At 44.8% G+C, this 13,308-nt stretch overlaps 1 protein-coding gene across 1 annotated transcript in view; it reads left to right on the forward strand.

Annotated features, from left to right (window-relative positions):
- Window positions 1-395: 395 nt before the first annotated feature.
- The window catches only part of LOC118368573 (GTP cyclohydrolase 1), a 43,715-nt gene continuing 30,802 nt past the window's right edge, over window positions 396-13,308 (forward strand). Inside the window, exon 1 of the mRNA XM_035752775.2 lies at window positions 396-958. Within this exon, the coding sequence (XP_035608668.1) occupies window positions 592-958 (367 nt within the window). The 5' untranslated portion in view covers window positions 396-591. The remainder of the gene's footprint in view (window positions 959-13,308) is intronic.

The following is a 13,308-nucleotide window of genomic DNA, read 5'->3' on the forward strand; positions in this document are numbered from 1 at the left end:
CGTAAATATATGTATTGATCTGTTGTACAACAGAGCTGTTTGTCACATTCGTTTGCACCTTTTGTCAGAGTGCAACAACTAAAGTGTGAGGTAGCCTGTGATTCACTATGGTTTCTTAACTATTAGTCAATTCTGATTATTTTTTGAAAAACACACTGCAATATTGAAATATACACCATTTCCAAAGATTGACGTGTGAATCGTTGACAGTGTTGTTTATTATATGAATAGATGATGGCTTATATTTTACTTTGTGAATATCATGGCTGCCTGGGGCATGGGAATATGGGAATATTCGGATCCATACAGAATTCGAGCAGTGCATGTTCTCCATCTGTTTACCGCTGACAGAAAGTGACGTACCCAAAATGCTCGACCAATAGAAATGCACAAGGATTATATATTTATAAAGCCAGTGGGTACTAGCAACGCGTGCTTGTTTCAAATAATTTTACACGTTCAGCTGCCGGCAGGGTACTTGGTAGGTGCGCCCTAAACAAAGCTGAGTTTGCGAAGCGAGAACACTGGAAAGTGCATCTTCCAATACGGAGAAAAGGTGAACGTGAAGGGACCTCTCGTCAATTCTGAACTATGGAGCGCTCAAAACAGAGTCACGACAATCAAGCTGACAGTAGACCGACTACAAACGAAAGTTCTCTAAACGGACACTTTGACGGCTTGGTAAAAAAAGACACCCGGAATGTGGGATGTCAAGGGACGGGGACCGCCGGTGAGTCGAGTTCGCACACAGGGTCGTCAGTCGTGGAAAACTGGAAGCATGAGCGCACCCGAAGTATAGAAGACAACGAGACGAGCTTGCCTAGTCTGGCAGCTGCTTATACCACTATTATCCGGGGACTCGGCGAAGACCCGCAAAGACAGGGACTTCTCAAAACTCCCTGGAGAGCCGCAACTGCGATGCAGTTTTTCACCAAGGGATACCAGGAGAAAATAATAGGTGAGTCAGTTCGGAATGCCCTTTGTCTAAACTAAAATATTGTCAACAATCTTCTATGTTGTCAAAAAAGTGACAACTCAACTTTTAATTTACATGTGGTATTTAGATTTGGTTACCCAACTCATCTAAGACCTATGCAATATGCAAATATGACATTTATGGTGCTGATCTGACCATTACCCATCTATATACAGTACCAGTCAAAGGTATGGACACACCTTTTCATTCCTGTGTTTTTCTGTATTTGTACTATTTTCTACATTGTAGAATAATAGTGAAGACATCAAAACTAGGAAATAACACATATGGAACCATGTCGTAACCAATTTTTTTAAACAAATCAAAATATATTTGAGATTCGTCAAAGTAGCCACCCTTTGCCTTGATGACAGCTTCTCTCAACCAGCTTCATAAATGTATTTCAATTAACAGATGTGCCAAGTTAAAAGTTAATTTGTGGAATTTCTTTCCTTCTTAATGCGTTTGAGCCAATCGGTTGGGGAGGGAGGGGTATTATACAGAAGGGAGGGTTATTATACAAAAGATAGCCCTATTTGGTAAAAAACCAAGTCCATATTATGGCAAGAACAGCTTAAATAGGCAAAGAGAATCGACAATCCCATCATTACTTTAAGACATGAAGGTCAGTCAATCCGGAAAATGTCAAGTTTGTTTTTGCGACTGCACTTGAAGAAATGTTCAGTCAAGTGCTATGATGAAACTGTCTCTCATGAGGACCGCCACAGGAAAGGAAGACCCAGAGTTACCTCTGGTGCAGAGGATAAGTTCATTAGAGTTACCAGCCTCAGAAATTGCAGCCCAAATAAATGCTTCACAGAGTTCAAGTAACAACACATCTCAACATCAACTGTTCAGAGGAGACTGCGTGAATCAGGCCTTCATGGTCGAATTGCTGCAAAGAAACCACTACTAAAAGACACCAATAACAATGAGAAGTCACTTGCTTGGACCAAGAAACACGAGCAATGGACATTAGACCGGTGGAAATCTGTCCTTAGGTCTGAGTCCAAATTTGAAATTTTTGGTTCCAACCACCATGTCTTTGTGAGATGCGGAGTAGGTGAACGGATGATCTCCGCATGTGTGGTTCCCACCGTGAAGTATGGGGGAGTAGGTGTGATGGTGTGGAGTAGAGGTCAACCGATTTATAATATAATAATATAATATATGCCATTTAGCAGATGCTTTTATCCAAAGCGAATCGGAATGGCTGATCAGGGCCGATTTCAAGTTTTCATAACAATCGGAAATCTGTATTTTTGGACTCCATTTTGCAGCAAAAAAAAAATAGAGGCAAGTCAGTTAAGAACACATTCTTATTTTCAATGACGGCCTAGGAACGGTGGGTTAACTGCCTGTTCAGGGGCAGAACGACAGATTTTTACCTTGTCAGCTCAGGGATTCAATCTTGCAACCTTATGGTTAGCTAGTCAAATGCTCTAACCACCTGCCTCACGAGGAGCCTGCCAGTTACGCGAATGCAGTAAGAAGCCAAGGTAAGTTGCTAGCTAGCATTAAACTTATCTTATAAAAAACAATCAATCATAATCACTAGTTATAACTACACATGGTTGATGATATTAGTAGTTTATCTAGCTTGTCCTGCATTGCATATAATTGATGCGTTGCTCATTCGCGAAAAAGGAACAAAACAATAAATGTAATGTGAAAAAACCGAAACAGCCCTATCTGGTGCAAACAAACACAGAGACAGGAACAATCACCCACGAAACACTCAAAGAATATGGCTGCCTAAATATGGTTCCCAATCAGAGACAACGATAAACACCTGCCTCTGATTGAGAACCACTCCAGGCAACCATAGACGTACCTAGACAACTCTACTATACCACAATCCCAAAACCTACAAAAACCCCAAGACAGAACACACCACATAAATAACCCATGTCACAGCCTGGCCTGAACCAAAATAATAAAGAAAACACAAAATACTAAGACCAGGACGTGACAGAACCCCCCCCCCCTCCCCCAAGATGAGGACTCCCGGCCGCACACCTAAACCCATAGGGGAGGGTCTGGGTGGGCGTCTGTCCACGGTGGCGGCTCCAGCGCGGGACGTGGACCCCACTCCAACAAAGTCTTAGTCCGCTTAATTCACGTCCTTAGATTGGCGACCCTCGCCGCCAACCTTAGCCTAGTAAACCTAACCATTGGCCCCACAGACTGGCAGCTCTGGCGGCTCCTTGCAGACTGGCAGCTCTGGCAGCGCTGGACAGGCGGGAGACTCCGGCAGCGCTGTAGAGGCGGGAGACTCCGGCAGCGCTGTAGAGGAGGAAGGCTCTGGCAGCGCTGAGGCGCACTGTAGGCCTGATGCGTGATGCTGGCACTGGTGGTACTGGGCCGAGGACACGCACAGGAAGCCTGGTGCAGGGAGCTGCCACCGGAGGGCTGGTGCGTGGAGGTAGTACTGGATAGACCGGACCGTGCAGGCGCACTGGAGGTCTTGAGCACAGAGCATGCCCAACCTTACCTGGTTGAATGCTCCCGGTCGCCCTGCCAGTGCGGCGAGGTGGAATAGCCCGCACTGGGCTATGCAGGCGAACCGGGGACACCGTACGCAAGGCTGGTGCCATGTAAGCCAGCCCAAGGAGACGCACTGGAGACCAGATGCGTAGAGCCAGCTTCATGACACTTGGCTCGATGCCCACTCTAGCCCGGCCGATACGAGGAGCTGGTATGTACCGCACCGGGCTATTCACCCGCACTGGAGACACCGTGCGCACCACAGCATAACACGGTGCCTGCCCGGTCTCTCTAGCCCCCCGGTAAGCACAGGAAGTTGGCGCAGGTCTCCTACCTGGCTTAACCATACTCCCTGTGTGCCCGCCCAAAACACACCACATAAATAACCCATGTCACACCCTGGCCTGAACCAAAATAATAAAGAAAGCACAAAATACTAAGACCAGGGCGTGACACTGTCGTTGCTCCAACGTGTACCTAACCATAAACAATCAATGCCTTTCTTAAAATCAATACACAGAAGCATACATTTTTAAACCTGCATATTTAGCGAAAAGAAAGGTTAGCAGGCAATATTAACCAGGTGAAATTGTGTCACTTCTCTTTCTTTCTTTGCACGCAGAGTCAGGTTATATGCAACAGTTTGGGCCGCCTGGCCCATTGCGAATTAATTTGCCAGAATTTTACGTAATTATGACATAACATTAAAGGTTGTGCAATGTAACAGCAATATTTAGACTTAGGGATGCCACCCGTTAGATAAAATTCGGAATCGTTCCATATTTCACTGAAAGAACAAACGTTTTGTTTTAGAAATGATAGTTTCCGGATTCGACCATATTAATGGCCTAAGGCTCGTATTTCTGTGTGTTATTATGTGGAGGGTGCTTTGCTGGTGACACTGTCAGTGATTTATTTAGAGTTCAAGGCACAGTTAACCAGCATGGCTACCACAGCATTCTGCAGCGATATGCCATCCCATCTTGGGATGGCTTAGTGAGACGATCACTTGTTTTTCAACAGGACAATGACCCAAAACACCTCCAGGCTGTGTAAGTGCTATTTGACCAAGAAGGAGAGTGATGGAGTGACCTGGCCTCCACAATCACCCTACCTCAACCCAATTGAGATGGTTTTGGATGAGTCAGACTGCAGAGTGAAGGAAAAGCAGCCAACAAGTGCTCAGCATATGTCGGAACTCCTTCAAGATTGTTGGAAAAGCATTCCAGGTGAAGCTGGTTGAGAGAATGACAAGAGTGTGTAAAGCTGTCATCAAGGCAAAGGGTTTCTACTTTGAAGAATCTAAATTATATTTAGATTTATTTAACACCTTTTTGGTTACTACTTGATTCCTTATGTGTTATTTCATGTTGTTGATGCCTTCACAATTATTCTACAATGTGGAAAATAGTAAATATAAAGAAAAACCCTTGAATGAGTAGGTGTGTCCAAACTTTTCGCTGGTACCTTATATAAACCCTCACAGGACAAAACTTTATACATTCAATTAAATGTGTTGTTTTTGTGAAGCTATACAATAATCAGTATTAGAGCTACAGATTCGTATTTAGTGCTGAGCTGTACAAAATAGTAAATAATTATTGCCACTGGAGAGACCGCATTCACTGAAATAATAATAATACGAAATATTAAATTGACCAATGTGATTTAGGCAGTCAAGTAGAAAAAGAGTACATCAAGAAGGAAGGATGCACAATGTATTATGTTCATCATACATTTATAGACAAGTAACCTAACCCTACTAGAAATATGGTGTTGTATCTCAGATTCTCAATTGATGTACTTTCCCCCGATCCATCTGTAAAATCCCCCTTTCTACACAATACCCCCATCTCTCCATAAATCACGTGCACATCCAGGCTCAACAAATCCTCTGACCAGACCATATTGGTTCTCTTTTCTACGGTTGGGACTGTTTTAGTGGTGGACCCGGGGAGCTGCCCCTCACAATATTAGTACCCCTCACCCTACCCTCCTCCTCCTCCCCCTCTCATCTGGAGTTGGTTTCATGTGGAGCACTTTGAGGCTCTGTGTATTACATTTTGAGAGAGAGAGACACACACAAGGAATGTGTTAGTTGCTCTCTCTGGCTCTCCGGAGCATACAAACATGCATCTGGAATAGCTTGAGAATGCTTGGAACCTGCCTGGTTTATATGTATGTACTCAATGCTCTTTCCCCCCTGTTTGAGGTATGTGTGGTTTGGGAACATGAGGGGACGAACCTAACTGTAAACCCTGCAAAAAGTGAAGAGTCATGATGATATAATGTGTGTGTTCAGCACAGACCTCAGTGGTGGTCTTCTCCCTCTTTTTGGATTGGCTCTTATTTTGCACCACCCCTTTGTTTAAACGCGCAATGCGGGACTAGCACATGCCGTGTGTGTGTGCCGACCATGTGTATGTGTGTGTGCATATGTGTCTTCAATAGGGACGGGACTATACCAGTATAGCGATACGGGTTAGTATCGTGGCAGGGAAACAAAACAGTGGAATGGGGAAACAAACCTCATTATCTTGTCATCCAGAGTCACATTTATTTATTTTCCAAGCACTCAATATTTTACATATAGCAGGTTTTTAAAGGAGCGAAGACTTTGGTCTGCTTCTTGTCATTTGTTTTTTGTCATTGAATTGTTTTTGCGATACATGTATCGTCCCGATCCTAGTCTTCATGTGTGTCTTTGTGTGTGCTCATATGAGTGACTCATTGAGTGCCCATGGAATACAGGAAGTGAGTTTGAATGATGCAGGACTGGATCTTCTTACTCCAACAGTGGACTCTCAGTCACAGAATTTCCATTAAAATACCTTTTTGCTGACCAAGACTTTGTCATTTCCATGTGCTAATAAAAACATTCACTCATGTTTGATGTGCAAGACAGACTGTGCCAAAAAGGGTGTGTAAAGGAATGAAAATCAATCCCTATGATGCTCTCTGTTCTTATTATTTTCATATAGTGCATTATACAGTTTGGTTTATAAGGTCTGGTCATAATGCCCTATGACTCTAGTTGCTAATTCATTGTTTATTTATATGCTATTGGGCAGTTATTAGCACCTATGTCATGCATGAAGACTAGCTTGTAAGGTGTTATAAATGTGCTTATAATACATTGTGAAGTGGGTATTCATAGGAAGTGTTACTGTTCATATTTGTATATGATCCTATGCGCTTATAATGCATTATGAAGATGGTATTCATGTGTTAGGGTTAATGTTTATGTATGATGCTATGCGCTTATAAAGCATTATTTAGGAATTATTCGTAGGAAGTGTTACCGTTCGTGTATGATGCTATCAACACACATGACCTTCCAAGAAAAATCTGAATGACAGATCCTTCAGAACTGCATTTGAACAGAGGCCTGTAAGCAATATGCATGATCTCTCCTTTCACCTAATTAGGAGGTATCCTTCCAGGTCGACTCCTCTTTTATAAAGAAAGAAAAGCCCACACTAGGAGCCATTCATTGAGATTGATGGAGGAGTGGGAGGATGTGTAATACTGTCATTATCTCAGTCACTTGTGAAGACTGGCCTCAGGCTTTAATGTCGTCAATAGGTGTTGAAGGAGCAGGGGGAGGACATCACTCCTTCAGGGGGTTGAGAGAGAGAAAGGGATAGAGAGGAGAGAGCAAAGACTGGGAAAGGGAGAGACTGAAATGGGTAGGGAGAGGAGAGAAGAGGATGAGAGGGAAAGGGAGAGCGTGAGAGAGCTGAGTATGAGCAAACACGGCCACCAGCCCTCTCAATCCCTCTGCTTGACATTGAACAATTTGAGGTGTAACCATAGAGACTCATTGTGTGTGTATGAGGTTGTTTGTGTTGGTGTCATAATGTTTGTGATTGTGTGTGTTTGTCTGAGATGACTTGGGGAGATGCTGATTTGGTTTCCTTTTATTTTCCTGTGTGTGTGTGTGTGTGTGCATCAGAATAGTGGTGGCTGCGTCATGTTATGGGTATGCTTATAATTGTTAAGGACTGGAGAGTTTTTCAGGATACAAAATCAATATAATGGAGCTAAACACAGGCAAAATCCTAGAGGAAAACCTGGTTCAATCTGGTTTCCACCAGACACTGGGAGATGAATTCCCCTTTCAGCAGGACTATAACCGAAAGGCCAAATCTACACTGGAGTTGCTTACAAAGAAGACAGTGAACGATCCTGAGTGGCCGATTTTAGAATTTTGACTTAAATCTACTTGAAAATCTATGGCAAGACCTGAAAATGGTTGTCTAGCAATCATCAACAACACATTTGACAGAGCTTGAAGAATTGTAATAAAATCATCAGCATATGTTCCACAATCCAGGTGTAGAAAGCTCTTTGAGACTTAGAGAAAGACTCACAGCTGTCATTGCTGCCAAAGGTGCTTCTACACAGTATTGACGGGGGTATGAATACTTATGTAAATGAGATATTTCTGTATTTCATGTTCAATAAATTTGCAAAAATGTAAAAAAAACAACATATGTTCACTTTGTCATTATGGGTTATTGTGTGTAGATGGGTGAGATTTTTATTTATTTAAACCATTTTGAATTCAGGCTGTAACACACATTTTTTAAAAATAAGTCAAGGTATATGAATACTTTCTGAAGGCATAGGTCTAAACATGCATAGTCCGTCATCTAAACTTGGTTAGATGGTGATGACTGACTTATCACACCCTACGACGTATGGAGAAGCTATTACCTTTTAATTTTGTTGTTGTTAGCCATGATTTCATCATCATGGCACCCAAACCTGGCAGCTGCTGCTCATTCAGGCAACAATACGACAACACTGCAACAACACCGCAGGGCCCGGAAGCAACAAGTCAGACAGTTGGCTTACCACAGAAACGTTCCTCCCACCCCAACCTCCGTAGATAGGCGGCCAGGAAATTAAAAACCTCAGTCAGGGAGAAAGGAGGACGCGTCCCCACAAACCGATATAACCGTTAGATTTGAACAATTATATGAGCTCCGCTACGAGGGAAAACAAAACAAAGATTGGTAGGCCTATATGGGGTCAGGACTCGAGACATAATTACAGTGTTTGCCAGAGAGAAACAACAGGCATACATTGCCTTAAAAATGTATTTGCCCCCTTTCTGATGTTCTCTATTTTTGCATATTTCTGATACTGAATGTTATCAGATCTTCAACCAAAACCTAATATTAGAAAATTGGAACCCGTGTGAACAAATAAGACAATGTTGAGATGTATTTAAATTATGTAACACCCAATGCCACTGTGTGAAAAAGCAATTGTCCCCTTGTTATGATCGTCATAAGAAGCGGACCAAAATGCAGCTTGGTATGTGTTCATGATGATACTTTAAAGAATGCCCACTCAGATCACACCCTGACCAAACAAAACCTATAAACATACGGACTCCGGCCACAAAACCTGAACCTATAGGGGAGGGTCTGGGTGGGCATCTGTCCGTGGTGGCGGATCTGGCGCTGGACGTGGACCCCACTCCATCACAGTCTTAGTCCACTGCTGTCGCCTCCTAGGAACGGCGACCCTCGCCACCGACCTTGGACTGGCAACCCTACTAAAGGGCCCCATTGGACTGAGGGTCAGCTCCAGACTGGGGGGCAGCTCCGGACTGAAGGGTAGCTCAGGACTGGCAGGTCCTGGCTGACTGACTGCTCTGGCAGGTCCTAGCTGACTAACGGCTCTGGCAGGTCTTGGCTGACTGACGGCTCTGGCAGGTCCTGGCTGACTGACGGCTCTGGCAGGTCCTAGCTGACTAACGGCTCTGGCAGGTCTTGGCTGACTGACGGCTCTGGCAGGTCCTGGCTGACTGACGGCTCTGGCAGGTCCTGGCTGACTGACGGCTCTGGCAGGTCCTGGCTGACTGACGGCTCTGGCAGGTCCTGGCTGACTGACGGCTCTGGCAGGTCCTGGCTGACTGACGGCTCTGGCAGCTCCTGGCTGACTGACTGCTCTGGCAGCTCCTGGCTGACTGACGGCTCAGGACAGACTGGCGGCTCTAGCAGCTCTGGACAGACGGGCGGCTCTAGCAGCTCTGGACAGACGGGAGACTCTAGCAGCTCTGGACAGACGGGAGACTCTAGCAGCTCTGGACAGACGGGAGACTCTAGCAGCTCTGGACAGACGGGAGACTCTAGAAGCTCTGGACAGACGGGAGACTCTAGCAGCTCTGGACAGACGGGAGACTCTAGCAGCTCTGGACAGACGGGAGATTCTGGCAGCTCTGGACAGACGGGAGACTCTGGCAGCTCTGGACAGACGGGAGACTCTAGCAGCTCTGGACAGACGGGAGATTCTGGCAGCTCTGGACAGATGGGAGATTCTGGCAGCTCTGGACAGACGGGAGACTCTGGCAGCTCTGGACAGACGGGAGACTCTGGCAGCGCTGGAGAGGAGGAAGGCTCTGGCAGCACTGGAGAGGAGGAAGCAACTGTAGGCAGAAGACGTAGAGACAGCCTGGTGCGGGGGGCTGCCACCGGAGGGCTGGTGCGTGGAGGTGGCACTGGATAGACTGGACCGTGCAGGCGCACTGGAGCTCTTGAGCACCGAGCCTGCCCAACCTTAACTGGTTGAGTGCTCCCCGTAGCCCGACATGTGCGGCGAGGTGGAATGGGACGCACTGGGCTGTGCTGGTGAACCGGGGACACCATGCGTAAGGCTGGTGCCATGTATGCCGGCCCAAGGAGATGCACTGGAGACCAGATGCGTAGAGCCCACTCTAGCCCGGCCGATACGAGGAGCTGGAATGTACCGCACCGGGCTATGCACCCGCACCGGGGACACCGTGCGCTCCACAGCATAACATGGTGCCTGCCCGGTCTCTCTCGCTCTCCGGTAAGCACAGGAAGTTGGCGCAGGTCTCCTACCTGGCTTCGCCACACTCCCTGTGTGCCTCCCCCCAAGACATTTTTGGGGATGCCTCTCGGGCTTCCTACCGCACCGCCGTACTGACTCCATTCGCCTGTATCCCTCCTCACACTGCTCCAGAGAATCCCAGGCGGGCTCCGGCACTCTCCCTGCGTCAACCGCCCACCTGTCTATCTCCTCCCAAGTAGTGACACAGTCCAGATCTCGCTCCCATGTCCAGAAATCCTGACATTGCTGCTGCTGCTGCTGCCCATTACCACGCCGCTTGGTCCTTTTGTGGTGGGTGATTCTGTCACGATCGTCATAAGAAGAGGACCAGAATGCAGTGTAGTATGGGTTCATGATAATACTTTAATTAAAGAAAGCACTGAACACTGAATACAAAACAATAAACGAATAACGACCGTGAAGCTATAATAAGAACTGTGCTGACACAAGCAACTAACAAAGACAATCACCCACAACCCACAATGACAACGACTAACACCTGCCTCTGATTGAGAACCATATCAGGCCAAACAAAGAAACAGACAAACTAGACATACAACATAGAATGCCCACTCAGATCACACCCTGAACAAACAAAACCTATAAACATACAAAGCAAACTAAGGTCAGGGCGTGACACCCCTTACACTCAATAACTGGTTGTGCCACCTTTAGCTGCAATGACTGCAACCAAATGCTTCCTGTAGTTGTTGATCAATCTCTCACATCTCTGTGGAGGAATTTTGGCCCACTCTTCCATGCAGCACTGCTTTCACTCAGCGACATTTGTGGGTTTTTGAGCATGAACCACTCGTTTCAGGAAGTCCAACATCTCAGTTGGATTTAGGTCTAGACATTGACTTGGCCATTCCAGAACCTTGAATATGTTGCTTTTCAGCCATTGTAATGTAGACTTTCTTGTGTGTTTTGGTCATTGTCTTGCTGCATGTCCCAGCTGGCTTCAGTTTCAGCTCACGGATGCATGGCCTGACATTCTCTCTGGATGGGAGACCAGATGCTGTTGGAAGTGGTGTTGGAGGGCCAATAGGAGGTACTCCTATCTCTGATAAAAAAAAAAAAAACATTTTTAAAATCCCAATGCCCCAGGATATTATCCTGTGTATGGTGCCGTCTTTCGGATGGGATGTTAAACGGATGTCCTAACTCTCTGTGGTCACTAAAGATCCCATGGCACTTGTAGGGGTGTTAACCCCGGTGTCCTGGCTAAATTCCCAATCTGGCCCTTATACCATCATGGCCACCTAATCATCCCCAGCTTTCAAATCTCTTGTTCCCCAACATGGGTACAATTGGGGGTTTTGCCTTGTGAAAGCCTAACACTGTAAGACCATATTTTATAACTTAGCCAGTCATCTTGGCAGTAGAACAAGCTTTCAAATCATTCCCACCTGACCCTGATTGCGATTTCTGTTTTGGATTGCGTAATTGTGTGATGGCAGGGTTGTGTTCCAAATGAAACAACTACAAGTGTAGTTGCTCTAGTTCCTCAATGGCACAGCTAGGAGAGTTCAAAAAAAGTATATTTTATAGTTGGAAGACTTTTCTTTGAGTCACACTTTGGAGAGGGGTGTGGCCACTTGGGGACACCAGTTAGTCCTCTCACTAAAACCCTTGTAAATGTTTTGGTCTTCTGTTGCACCTACTCCACATTTTCCAGGAATAGTCTTATCATAGTACTGAATATATCCAGAGTATTTTCAGATTTCTTTATCAACAAATGCTTCAAAAAGTACATTAAATGTGAAATGCACATAAAATCAACAGTGTAATGTTTGGATTCAGTCTTGTCAGGTGAACTGTTTTTGTACTCACCTTTTGGTCTAATAATTTCCCCATTATCTCCAAACTGTTCCCTTTCAAATGCTACCATGGTTATGCATATGCTTTTCATATTTCTTCTGTAAGAACAATTTAAATTTAGCCCTATCCGTATGGGCCAATTCCCACATTGTAAAGGGTTAAAGAAGTTCTTCAGGGCTATACGCTGACCTTGAAAAATAGAGGTGGACACAAAGATATTAAGGAGCACAATAAAAAAATATTTGAAATATTAATTTCTTAATTTTTCTAGGCACCACTGGTGCTCCTAAACTAAAATTCCAGGTTGCACAGTAAAATATTTAGGAACATATGCGAGTAAAATGGTCACACTGTAGAGCTCTGTTCTGCATGGAAGTGTGGGCCAAAATTCTTCCACAGTGATGTGAGAGACTGAGTAACAACTTCAGGAAGCATTTGGTTGCAGTCATTGCACCTACAGATGTCGGATCTTAACTTCATCACTCTTTTGTCGCAGAGAATTTTCTTGCTGCATCAGGAAATTAAAATGAGTCCCTGAAAAAGAGCAGTTATTTTTCTCGCCATGCGGGGGGCAGTCGAGTAATTGGGATCGGGGCTTGCTATCCAAATAATTTTGTCTCTCGCTCACTCAAATGCTAGGCATACTGTATGTCCTATTTCTGCAACATTCAAATGTACAAAGATTATTGATTTTCATTTTAGCGTGTATTGATGGTTTAACGAGACATCAGCTGGTGACAGTGCCATCAATAGTTGCAAGAAGGTCCCTTGTTATTTGATTATATTCCAATTGGCTAAATTCTGTAGTCTACCCACTAGCCTATCCAATGAAGGGTGAAAGGTGTGAAAACCGATAATAGGCATCTGTGTTCCCATGGCTGAGTTGATGAGCTGATTTGGTCCCTCAGTTGATGTTGGTTTATTTTCATTATTCCAATATGTTTTCATTAATTGAATTAACTTAGTCTATTTTATGAGAATTTGTAAGATTCCTATTTGCATAAAATAGACAGAGACCAGTCTTATCAGAAATAGATAATATTATTTATTCTCAGAGCGCACTGCCATGTAACTACGAACAACAGTTTACATACAAAATATGACGTCATAGGTTCTAGAATGAATCTCCTCCTCCCGACCAAGACAGAGCAAGTTTA

Source organism: Oncorhynchus keta, chromosome 35 (genome assembly GCF_023373465.1).
Source record: "Oncorhynchus keta strain PuntledgeMale-10-30-2019 chromosome 35, Oket_V2, whole genome shotgun sequence".
Lineage (NCBI taxonomy): Eukaryota > Metazoa > Chordata > Actinopteri > Salmoniformes > Salmonidae > Oncorhynchus > Oncorhynchus keta.